A 12789-nucleotide genomic window follows, 5' to 3' on the forward strand; every position below is an offset into this window, starting at 1 on the left:
AGAATAACCAGGGTGGCAGCAAAAGCCCCACTTGCCTCCTTTCCTGCCCTGCAGGCCAACCTTTGCTGGGAGCAAGGGGCTAGGGACAACCTTCCCCGCCCTGACCTTACCCCTCTGCCACCTGCAGCTGAGGATGCTGCAACAATAGCCCCAGGAGCACAACTGCCAGCCACTGCAAAGCCCACTGGCCAGACTGGGAGAGCTCAGCGCTGTCCCTTGGCTGCACCACCCACTGGTGGGGCAACTGGTGGAGACAAGAACCGGATTTCTGAAGGGATTCAGGGGCCGTGGGGGATGGGATGGGGGTGCTGGGTTGGTGGGGCGGACTCCTGGATTCCAGTTCCTTCAAGGAAATCGAGTCTGGCTGGTTTCCAAGTCCTGATTTTCTCCTCAATCACGAGGGGCTGAAAGATCCAGGATCTAATCAATCCACAAGCCAGCGAGTTCGGCTGGGGCCCTGCTGCGAGCATGCGCAGCTGGCCCTGCCCAGGGGAATTGCTACCACATGGATTGGCTTGTATCAACTTTCTCTTTCTTGCCTAACAGGAGCTTTATAAGGAGAGGCAGCGAGCTGGCATTGTACTCTCCTTCACCCTGCCAGGACAGCAGACGCACCAAGGAGCTACAGGTGAGAGCTCTCTTCCCCATCTGGGTCACAATGTCTGGGTCACAGCCAGCACGTGAGCAGCAGCTGGGATCCCCCTCATCTGAGCTGGCTGTGGAGAGCCGCCCCTCCTCCAGTCTGAGCTGGTTGCGGAGGGCCAGACCGGGCTGGTTGGGAGATACACACAGACTCTAAATGTTTTGCAGGTACATGTCAATTTCGACCCATTTGGTTTCGATGCAGAACATGACTCTGGGTTTGAGTCCTTTTGCTTCGGCCTTTTTTCGTCACCAACAGGGAGGTCTCAAACTTTTATGGCTGGGCTGGGCCCCCTTTGAAAATATTTCAGGCTGTGATGACCCCCCAAAATGTGTTAGTAATCATTGATCATAGAGAACTGAGTGAAGCCTCTAATCGCCATCCCTACATCAATGGCGCTGAAATCCCAGTGGGCATCGCGCTGGTGCACTCCACCCATAGTGCCTACCTGCTCTCTTGATGTGCTGGTAGGAGCCTTCATTGGCTTCAGCTCTGTCCTCCTCTCTCTTACCTGGTGTGCAAACTGTCCTCCTACTTCCCTACTTTGTGCTTCTTGCTGCTGAGCTGTAAAAAAAGTGAAATCTCGTCCCGTCCGAGTTGTAAGGTGTTGCCGGCCTTGCTCCTGCCCGGCTGCTGGCAGCAGCACTGCCTTCAGAGCTGGGAGTCTGGAGACCTGCACCTCACCCCCAGCAGTGTCCTCAAAATATGGTACTCCTAGATCTCATGACCCCCCTTGTCATAGTATAATTCCCAACTCTGGACCTTAGCGTCCAGGATATGGGTACTAGCCTAAAGTCCTCTAAGCTTAATTACCAGCTTAGATTCTGTAGCGCTGCCACCAATCAGGAATTCCAGGGCCTGATACCCTCTGGTCCCCCCAAACCCTTCCCTGGGGACCCCCAAGACCCAGATTCCTTGAGTCTCACAACAAAGGGGAATAAACCATTCCCTCCCACCTCTTTACCTCCTCCCAGCTCTTTCCAGCCCTGGGTACACTAGGAGACCACAGTGATTCAACTTCTTGAATCACCACCCCGAGAGGAATGTTACCTTCCCCCTCCCTTCTTCCCCGGAGAGAGATACAGAGATAAAAGCAGAGAGCAGGTTTTTCTTCCCTCCTCCCTTTCCTTTCTCCCACCAATTCCCTGGTGAGTGCAGACTCCTTTCCCTGGAGTCTTACAAAAGATAACCAAAAAAAAATCAATTAGATTAAAAAAAAAAAAGGAAAACTTTAATAAAGAAGGAAAAACATAAAAATTGTCTCTGTAATCAAGATGGTAAATATACAGGGTTTTTATAGCTTATAGACAATAGAAAGAAGCTTTCTCCAGCAGAAACACAATTTAAGCTACTTCCAGCAAGTACACATCTGCAAATAAAGAAAAACAAGTTAAAAGACTATAACCGCCTTTGTACTTACTCACTATTGTGAATAGGTAAGAGACTGTAGCAGGGAGATTGGCAGAAACCTGGTTGCACCTCTAGTCCCGTCCAGGACCCAGAGAGAACAACACACAAAACCAAAACCCACAAACAAAGGCTTCCCTCCACCTAGATTTGAAAGTATCTTGTTTCCTGATTGGTCCTCTGGTCAGGTGTTTGGGTCCCTGTTTGTTAACCCTTTACAGGTAAAAGAGACATTAACCCTTAACTATCTGTTTATGACACCCCTACAATAGCCTCGCACCCCCTTCTGGGTCAGGACCCTCAGTTTGAGAAATACTGACTTAGGAGTTTCCGAAATGATCTTCTCGGATCACTTCCATCCCGCATCATCACTGATCCATACCAACGCCCTGTCTGTGCTGTGAGTACAGGGGACTAAGGTTAGGCAGAGCTTGAATGGCATCCAGCTGCTGCCCCAGACTTGGGTACCATAGGGACCATCTCCGGGTGCAGCCTTACTGAGAGCTGGAACCAGCCGCCGGCACTTGGGTGCAATGCAGCCCTTCAGAGTATGTCTGTATTGCAATTAAACACCCATGGCTGGCCTGCCGGACTGCAAACTAACAGCGTAGATGTGCAGGCTTAGGCTGGAGCCCAGATAGTAGGACTCAGCCTGGGGGAACAGTCCCAGGGCCCGGACTCCAGCCTGAACCCAGATGTCTACATGGCAATTTTTAGCCCCTCAGTCTGAGTCAGACCAGACACTGCCATTCCAGGGGCTTTTATTCCAGCATCAATGTAACCTGAGACTCTCCCTTCAGTTCAACACACCCTCTCCCCGGGTTCCACCCCAATGGCACACTGCCTCCAGTTCGCAGCATGGCTCTCTTGGGGCCCACAGCAATTGCAGTGCAGGTAACAAACTCACATGCTGTGACATTGCAGTCTATATGGTTTTATAAAAATATGCTAATAAGTGTGAATATAATGTAACTGGGATATACTTCATGCAAAAGGTCTCTTGTAAGGTATCATGACAAAGCTTATAATCTACTGAGTGTGGTCATCCTATTTGTGTAAATGTATCACTCTTGTATCTGAAACTAGAAATATGAAATATAATTCTGAGGGCCTATTGTCATGCAAAGTGTGGGCCATTAATGGTGATTTGAAATCTTGATGACTCCCATTAACCAGGACAATTGTCTGTAGATGGCTCCATTTTACCTGTAAGTTTTCCTGTATACCTGTGTGCTGGCAAGTGAGCAGTGAAGTCTTACAGTGACATGTGATCACATCACCTGAACTGGAATCCATCTTTAACCTGGTGCTTTTCCATTGAGAAGGAGGAGTGGGAACCCACAGAGGGACAAAGGATTCCCGCTTTATACAAAAGATATATAAAGGGGCGGAACAGAACAGAGAGGGGAGAGGAGCCATCATGAAGAATCCCCTAGTTACCACCTGAGCTGTGATAGATAGGATGCTTTAGAGTGGGCCCGAAGGCCCACAAGATAGGCTGAGCAGGTGATCACATGCTTGATGCATGAACAAGGGGGGGCTTCACCAGGTGCTGTTAATTAACCACAGGCAATTAAATGCTTTAACTGTGATGTAAACTTGCTTATATAAATTTGTGCTGTATTGAAGAAAGAGGGGGCTGATTCTGGTTCTGTGTGGAGAACGGGCTTGTTCTTTGTTGCTTGTGTGCATGCATCAATAAAGAACTTGGTTTTGGACTTTGCTGGGTTGCCTGTCTCTCTTGCGGTCAGACAATGAACCTGAAAAGTCTGGGATAGAAATAACCCCAACAGATTTGGCACCCCAGATGGGAGCCCTCTGACTCTCCGGCGAGGGGGTCCATCTACGAACGCAACGCAGCGTGCATCCTTCGATTGAGAGGAGCCTTGTCTAGGAGTCAGATCTCACGCTGGCGATAAGGCATCATCTCATGAACCAGCCTGAGCCCATTTAAATCCAGCAACGTCCACCTGCCCTTTGAGCAGGAGTCCGGAGAATTAGGTAAGTGAGTGCTCGGTACAGGAAAATGGGACAAGGTGGCAGTAAGTGCCCGGGGACGCCCCCTTATCTCTCATTCTGGGAGAGTGGAAGGATATATCCGGGATGGCCAGATTGTCCAAGGCTAAAATGAGAGATTTGTGTCGGATCCGATGGCTGTCATTTACCTTTCATTTGTCCCCGACCAGAGACTGTTCGGAGGGTGGAACATTTTCCACAGATAAGATGAACTCCTTAAGGGATATTTTGGTTGATCTTAGGCTGGGACAAATGGATTATTTGTTTGTGTGGTATAATTATAAACCCATGGAGGGACAAGTGGCTATTGAAGCTGTTTGTATAGAGCACTCTTATAAAAATCCCCCACCATATGCCCCAGAGTCACACCGGGAGGAGGACGATTTTGTTCCTGTTCTCCCCCCTGTCTGGCGGAGTGCAAGGATTCAAGAGCAGGCTAGGGACAGTTCAGGGACAGAGGAGAATAAAGGGGGAGCTCAGAGTAATGTTCCCTCATCTTTAGAGACATCAGTCAGTCTCACCGTCCTTGCCCAGTCTTCAGCCAGTCTTCGTCAAATTCAGAAGGAATCTGAATCCATGGGGGACAATGCCTCTGAGACAGACCTGACAATCCAAGCCCTGTTAAGAACTTATCCGATTCCACTGGTCGCTGGGGGACATCAGATGGTTTTTACCATACTCCATTTGCAACTTCAGATTTGCTTAATTGGCAACGTACTATGCCTCGCCTACGGGACAATCCTGAGGCAGTGGAAAGAATGTTCCGTACAATCTTTTCCACTCATGTGCCCACCTGGGCAGATTTTAACCAATTATTAGATACTCTCATGACAGAAGATGAAAGACAAAAAGTAAAAGAAAAATCTGCAGGTCATCTGGACATTCCTTGGCCAGTTACTGACCCTAATTGAGATCCCAACACTCCAGCTGACAAGGTACAGCTGGATGGATTTTTGAAAGCTGTTTTGAGTGGCATTAGAGAAGCAGGAGAGGCTACTCCAAATTGGAGCAAGGTGACTGCTTGTGTTCAGCGTCCAGACAAGCACCCCTCTGACTTTTGTGCTCGACTGATTTGTGAAGTTAGAAAGCATGGGAATTTGGATCCTGAAACTGATCATGGAAAGAAGATGGTTAAAATGGTTTTCATGTCACAATGTGTGGAGGATATTGCTAAGAGATTTAGAAAGCATCCAGATGGTATGCAAGGGAAAAGTTTGCCTGAGGTAGTTAGCATTGCTACTAGAGTGTTTAATGGGAGAGAGGAGAAGAAAGAAAAAGAGAAAAGGAAGGAAAAACAGAAGGATATAAAGGAGGAAGTGTCACAGATAGCAACAGCAATGACCGGGGGAAGGGGAAGAGGTCGCGGATGGAACAGAGGTGGATGGAATGGAAGGGGAAGAGGAGGAGCAGCGAGAGGCAGAGGACGTGGAGAAGGAGTTAGAGGAAGTGGTTGTCATTATTGTGGTGCAGAAGGACACTGGAAGAAAAAGTGGCTAGTGCGCCCTAAGAAGGAGTATAAGCCAGAGGCAGCAGGGCAGTTCGCAGAGGACAGCGACTGAAGGGAGGCGCCGCTCCCCTGGAGTCCTGAGATTTATGAGGCTGGACTTGTGCAATTTAAATGTGATGCCCGATTCCCTGTGATTCCCCTTAAAATAGGGAACGAGACTTTTGAACTGTTAGTGGATACTGGTGCTACTCATTCAGTTATTCCTGAGGGAGCGGCCCCAAAAGGAAACATTGAAAAATGTGTGGTAGGAGTTACTGGAGAGACAGAACGATGTTTTATGACCAGCGATTGCATGGCCACTTTAGGCCCTTTAAATATTCAGCATTCCATTTTGCTTATGAAGGGCCAGTAAACTTGCTTGGGGGAGATTTGCTGTGTAAATTGCATGCTCCAATATTTTGTAATCCGGATGACATCAGTCCAAGGTTCCCATTAGAAAAGGCCTATTTGTTGGCAGGTCTGGAGGTTCAAGAGTTCAGTAAAGATCTCCTTGTGCAAGTGCAAAATGAAGTTAACCCTATAGTGTGGGGAGGAAAACATGCAGTGGTACTAGTAAAATCAGCTCCCTTTTTATGTCCGACAGTAAAGAGTGATCAGGCTCCTCCCGCCCAGAGACAATACCCTCTGAAACCTGAAGCCGTTCAGGGGCTAGGGCCTCTCCTACAGGATTTGAAGGAAAAGGGAATCCTGGTGCCATGCGTCTTCCTTGCAATACCCCTATTCTGGCTATTAAGAAGCCTCAGCCTGGGCCAGATGGAAAACTGGTGTATCAAATGGTTCAGGACCTGAGACTGATTAATCAATATGTGATCCCAGAACACCCTGTAGTGCCAAACCCTAGCATCATACTGGCAATGGTGCCACCAGAAGCAGAATGGTTTACTTGCCTGGATTTGGCAAATGCCTTCTTTTCTGTACTGATTGCCCCAGATAAACAGTACCTTTTTGCATTCACCTGGGGAATACCAGGTACAGCCAGGCAAAGGGGGGAGGAACAGGAAATTCCACCCCCAGGGCAACTTACGTTGACTAGAATGCCCCAAGGGTATGTGGAGGCACCAAGGGTGTTTGCTAGAATTTTAGCCGAAGATTTAAAAGATGTCCAGTTACCCCGAGGCTCTACCTTGGTAACTTGTGTTGATGATATCTTAGTGGCATCAGAAACACAGGAAGATAATGAAATTGATTCCATCTATCTACTTAATCAGTTGGCAACAAAGGGACACAAGGTCAGCCCCACAAAACTGCAATGGGGAAGACAAGAGGTGAAGTATTTGGGGTGTACTTTAGGACCTGGAATTTGTTGCATAGACCCCCAGCGGGTAAAAGCAATTTTAGATATTCCTTTTCCCACAACAAAACGAGGAATGAGAGGCTGTATTGGAATGATTGGATTTGTCGTTCATGGATAGTGGCTGTAGGTGAATTATTGAAGCCGTTACATGAGCTAACTAAAGAAGGGGCAGAGAAGCCTTTACATCCAAATGCTGAGCAGTTTAGAGCCTTCAGAGCACTCAAGGAGTCCATTATTCAGGCTCCCGTTCTAGGACTCCCTAATTATAACAAACCCATTGACTTGTATGTACATGGATCTAAAGGAGGGGCATCTGGAGTGTTAACACAATCATTTGGAGGCTGTCCTCGACCTGTTGCTTATTTGTCAGGACAATTAGACCCTGTAGCTCAAGGCCATCCAGGCTGTCTAAGGCCATGGCTACACTGGAGAGTTGCAGCGCTGGTGGTGTGTTTACAGTGCTGCAACTTACTCTGTGTCCATACTTGCAAGGCATGGCCAGCGCTGCAACTCCCTGGCTGCAGTGCTGGCTGTACACCTGGTCTGCTTGGGGTGTAATGATTCCAGCGCTGGTGATGCAGCGCTGCTCGTCAAGTGTGGCCAGCAAAAGCGCTGTTATTGGCCTCCAGGGTATTAGGAGGTATCCCAGAATACCTTTTCAGCCACTCTGCTCATCATTTCGCACTCCACTGCCCTGGGCTCAGGTGACCCGCCCTTTAAATGCCCTGGGAATTTTAAAAATCCCCTTCCTGTTTGCTTAGCCAGGTGTGGAGTGTAATCAATCAATCAATCAATCAGTGACCATGCCTCCACGCGCCAAACGAGCCCCAGCATGGAGCAATGGCGAGCTGCTGGACCTCATCAGTATTTGGGGTGAGGAAGCTGTGCAGTCACAGCTGCGCTCCAGCCGTAGGAATTACGATACCTATGGGCAGATATCAAAGTCCATGGTGGAAAGGGGCCATGAACAGGACGCGTTGCAGTGCAGGGTTAAAGTAAAGGAGCTGTGGAGTGCCTATTTCAAAGCCTGTGAGGGAAACCGCCGCTCAGGTGCTGCCCTCATGACCTGCCGTTTTTACAAGGAGCTGGATGCCATACTTGGGGGTGACCCGACTGCAAATCCGAGGACCACGATGGACAGTTCGGAGCAGGGAGAGGAGGGGAAGGTGGAGGGGGGGGAGAAAACCGAGAATGAGGGTACTGGGGTGGTGGGAGACACCCCGGAGTCCCAGGAGGCATGCAGCCAGGAGCTCTTCTCAAGCCAGGAGGAAGGTAGCCAGTCGCAGCAGCTGGAACTTGTTGGTGAAGGACAAGCAGAGGAGTGGTTCCCGGTAAGCAGTTTTTATCTTCAGGATGGAAATGTTTTGGGAGAGGAGGGGGGGGGTTATGGCTGCATGCATGCATGCCTAGATGTGGAATAGCCCATTGATGTGGTCTATCATATCGCGGTAATCGGCCTCTGTAATCCCTTCAAAAGTTTCAGCCAGAGCGTGGGCAATACGCTTGCGCAAGTTTATAGGGAAAGCCACCGTGGTCCTTGTCCCAGTCAGGCTAACGTGACTGCGCCACTGTGCCGCGAGGGGCACACAGGCAAGCTGCATAGGGGCCAGGGCAGAATCTGCATTGCTGGAGAAGACCCTCCCGCTCTTCCCAGGTAACCCGCAGCAGCGAGATATCTGGCAGGATAAAATCCTGTGGAAAAGATAGGGGTAGTGTTCAGTGCAGTTTCCCCCCAGCTGTTCTCTGCCTTCCCCAATGCACAGAAACCTGGTGCAGCCCTGACCCAAGCAGTTGCCCTTCCCAGGTGAGCCGCGGCAGCGAGATGGCTTCATTAATCACTCATTCCCCATTACTCACCATGTCTTCTCTGCTGTGGCCTCTCTGTGCTATGTTTGCTATGTGTAAAGGATGCTACAAATGAGACTAAAAACTCCTTCACTGTGATTATAAACAATGCAGCCTCTGTAATAAATGTTTCTATTTCTGTTTTCTTTTCTAAGTGTCCTTGAATAGTACCAGTAATCCACCATCCCTATCACAGACTGCTGAAAAGCTACAGAACCTGAGGAGGAAACCAAAAAAAAGCAAAGAGGATTTGATGAAAGCAGTTATGAATCAATCTGCCGGAGAGAGTAAGAGGCTGCAGGACTGGAGAGAAAAAATTCAGCAGTGGAGGGAAACAGAAAGCAGGAGAAAGGAATTGGCTAAGAAGAAAAGCACAAAGCAGCTGATGAGCCTCCTGGCAGGCCAAACGGAGTGTATGCAGTCACTCGTAGCCATGCAGGCAGAGCACTACCGTGCTGCCCCCTCCACCATCCCAAAGCTCTCTCCCTTGTGCCCCAATGTCAGCTCAAAACCCCCTTCTCCAGCATCCAGGTTCTTACCACCACCAGCTGCCCCCAACACCTGTACGTTCACTTACCAGCCCTGAGAACTACGACCCTTACCCCCTGCACTCAACCCCCATCGCCATGCAACATTTTCATCCTGAAGTGCAGCAGGCATTGCACAGTACTCCAGGCAGGACATATTCAAATCTCTGACTGTACAGTTCACTACCCAACCCCCCTGTCCTTTTACTTACTGTCTTTTCAATAAATGATTTCTTGGCTTTTTAAACAGTTTTTATTATTGCAGAAAGTGAAAGATACTGTACCTCAAGGAAAAAACAAGCACTGCAAATCATTGTAACCACTGCACTTCACTCCCGTGCAAGGCACCAAACATTACTGTTGGCTTTCAGCCTCAAATTGCTCCCTTAAGGCATCCCTGATCCTTGTAGCCCTGTGTTGGGCCTATCTAGTAGCCCTGCTCTCTGGCTGTGCAAATTCAGCATCCAGGCATTGAACCTCGGAGGTCCATTCCTCACTGAATGTTTCACCCTTCCCTTCACAAATATTATGGAGGGTACAGCACGCGGATATAACAACAGGGATGCTGCTTTCCCCCAAGTCTAGCTTCCCATAAAGACACCTCCAGCATCCCTTTAAATGGCCGAAAGCACACTCCGCAGTTACTCTGCACCGGCTCAGCCTGTAGTTGAACTGGTCCTTGCTCCTGTCAAGCTTTCCTGTATACGGTTTCATGAGCCAAGGCATTAACGGGTAAGCGGGGTCTCCAAGGATCACAATGGGCATTTCGACATCCCCTACTGTGATCTTGCGGTCTGGGAAAAAAGTCCCAGCCTGCAGCTTCTTGAACAGGCCACTGTTCCGAAAGATGCGTGCATCATGCACCTTTCCAGGCCAGCCTGTGTAAATGTCAATGAAACGCCCACTGTGATCCACAAGTGCCTGGAGAACCATAGAGAAATACCCTTTCCGATTAATGTACTCGGATGCCAGGGGGGTGGTGCCAGAATAGGAATATGCGTCCCATCTATCGCCCCTCCACAGTTAGGGAAACCCATTTGTGCAAAGCCATCCACAATGTCCTGCACGTTCCCCAGAGTCACGGTTCTTCTTAGCAGGATGCGATTAATGGCCCTGCAAACTTGCATCAACACTATTCCAACAGTCGACTTTCCCACTCCAAACTGGTTGACGACCAATCGGTAGCTGTCTGGAGTTGCCAGCTTCCAGATTGCAATAGCTCCCTGGCACCCTCAGAGCTCAGGCCAGGTGGAGCGTATGAAGATGAAATGGACTAAAGTCCTTCTTTTGGTTTTGTGTATTGTCCAGACTACCCCAAATTCTAGGACTAAGCTAGCACCTTTGAGATACTTTTTGGACATGTACCACCTTCCATTACTTCTCTGGTGTCAATGCCTAGTGACACTGATCTGACTTGTGAAACAGAAGCTTATGTAAAAGCTTTGCAGCAGCATTTAACTGCATTACAACAGTACTCAGCACAGTCTCAGTCTTTAACACTGGGGGAAGCTGTTTGTTCTATTTCGCCAGGTGACCCGGTGTGGATCAAAGCTCACTGAGAGACTCCACTTCAACCCCAGTGGCTAGGACCGTTCGAGACGATCTTGGTGAGCCCTACTGCTGTTCGGGTCAAGGAACTTCCCACATGGATTCATCATACCAGAGTCAAACAGAGCCTTGCTAGGCAGCCTGACCTGGTAAAGGGTTCCCCAGAAGCAGACAGCTTCGGACTTTGAGGGAACCATGCAAGTTCACCCCACCGTGACCCGGGTGAGCCAGAAGCAGACGACCACCGTGCCCAGGACACATGGATTGCTACCCCTTTGGGCGACCTGAGGCTAAAACTCAAGAAGAAGTAGATTTGTGCCCATTCCCTAAGGGACGGCCACAGATAGTCGCTTGGGGAGTCGGTGGACTTACTTGTGTGTTGTTTGTTATTTTTCTTCTTTGGTGGTTGGATTAACTAGGGGATATGAAAATAATGCCTTTATTCGCTTTGCTCATGAAATGAAAGCCCCCAAGGTTAAAAGGCCCTACCAGGTAGCAAACCCTCAATATATAAATGGATATGTGTCCCAAGAGTCCTCTCTTCGGGTCCTCTAGGGACAAAGGGGGGATTGATAGATAGGATGCTTTAAAATGGGCCCTAAGGCCCACAAGATATGCTGAGCAGGTGATCACACGCTTGATGCATGAACAAGGGGGGCTCAGAAGGTGGGTGAATGAAGTCAACAAGCAGGATCTGGGTGGATAACCCCCCACCCTTGCACTCAAGCTTGGGAAGTGCCGATAAAAAAGTTCTCAGTATTGATAAGGAAGCTGCTTGTGCACCAGGAACTGCTCAAGGCCATGAATTTTGTAATCAAATGCTTCACCAGGTGCCGTTAATTAACTGCAAGCAATTAAACGCTTTAACTGTGAAGTAAACTTGCTTATATAAATTTGTACTGCATTGAAGTAAAGGGGGGGGGTTGGTTCTGTGCGGAGAACGGGCTTGTTCTTTGTTGCTTGTGTGCATGCATCAATAAAGAACTTGTTTTTTTGATTTTGCTGTGTTGACTGTCTCTTGCGGTCATACAAAGAACCTGAAAAGTCTGAGATAAAGATAACCCCGACACCCAGAACCATCACCCTCACCCCCTGGCCCTGGCCCTGCCCCTGCCAACCGGCCCTCCAGCTCCACCTCGGAGGGCTGAGTGCTCATCCGAGGGAAGCCCAGCGCCAACAAGTCACAGGCTCGATTCCTCCCCTCCGACGAGGAGGGAGAGGAGGCCCCCTGAAAAATACTGAGGGGGGTTGATGCTGCCACACAGGAGGTGCCGGCCATTGTGACCATAGCAGAGGATGGGGCGGCACCGCCCCCCTCGAGGAGTCCCCCCAGAAGAGTCCCCTCAGCCCCAAACCCCGGTCAAGAAGTGCCGCACCATGAATCTGCCTCTGTCTCCACTCCCGTCACTATCCCTGCCCTGATCACACTCCTGCTCCTTCACCTTCGCCTCCCCGAGCCCTAGTCCCTGCTCCTGCCCCTGATCCCACTCTCGGCCCCACTCCTGCCCCCATTGCATCAACCGCCCCTCTCCCCTCCACTTCCCATGCTGCTGCCACCCCTGAGATTGCCTCATTTCCACTGCCCATGGACAACCCTCAGAGGGCGGTTTTCGTGTCTCTCCTTCTCGACACTGTGGGGGCTGAACTATTCCCTACACCAAACTCTCCTGTGCTGGGGATGGGGACAGCCCTGTGTTTGCCAGTCTCCAGATGGGCTGCGAGGTCTTCTCAGGGGCCCAGCGGGAGAATGGCAGCGGGCTTGTTACCGCACCTCCCGCTGCGCAGAGGGACGAGCTGCGCAGCTTCTTGGAGGACACCCATGGCTCAAAGGGCAAGGTGCAGCTCGCCTTCCAGTTCTGGGGGACTTCCATCACAGCCTCTGGGCCATGAAGGCCCTTCTGGAGGAGAGACGAGGGACCAGGAGGCAGGACATCGCGGCCTACCAGCAGGCCTGCAAATTCTGCGACTCCTTGCTGGCCTGTGAGGATCCACCCCAGCCCTC

General features: G+C 49.9%; 1 protein-coding gene across 1 annotated transcript in view; it reads left to right on the forward strand.

Annotated features, from left to right (window-relative positions):
* LOC127038367 (uncharacterized) overlaps window positions 1-10230 on the forward strand; it is a 35766-nt gene extending 25536 nt beyond the window's left edge. The window contains exons 4-5 of the mRNA XM_050930945.1: window positions 547-628; window positions 8868-10230. Coding sequence (XP_050786902.1) covers window positions 547-628; window positions 8868-9298 — 513 coding nt within the window. The 3' untranslated portion in view covers window positions 9299-10230. The remainder of the gene's footprint in view (window positions 1-546; window positions 629-8867) is intronic.
* Window positions 10231-12789: the final 2559 nt, after the last annotated feature.

The sequence above is a fragment of the Gopherus flavomarginatus genome, chromosome 20 (genome assembly GCF_025201925.1).
Source record: "Gopherus flavomarginatus isolate rGopFla2 chromosome 20, rGopFla2.mat.asm, whole genome shotgun sequence".
NCBI lineage: Eukaryota > Metazoa > Chordata > Testudines > Testudinidae > Gopherus > Gopherus flavomarginatus.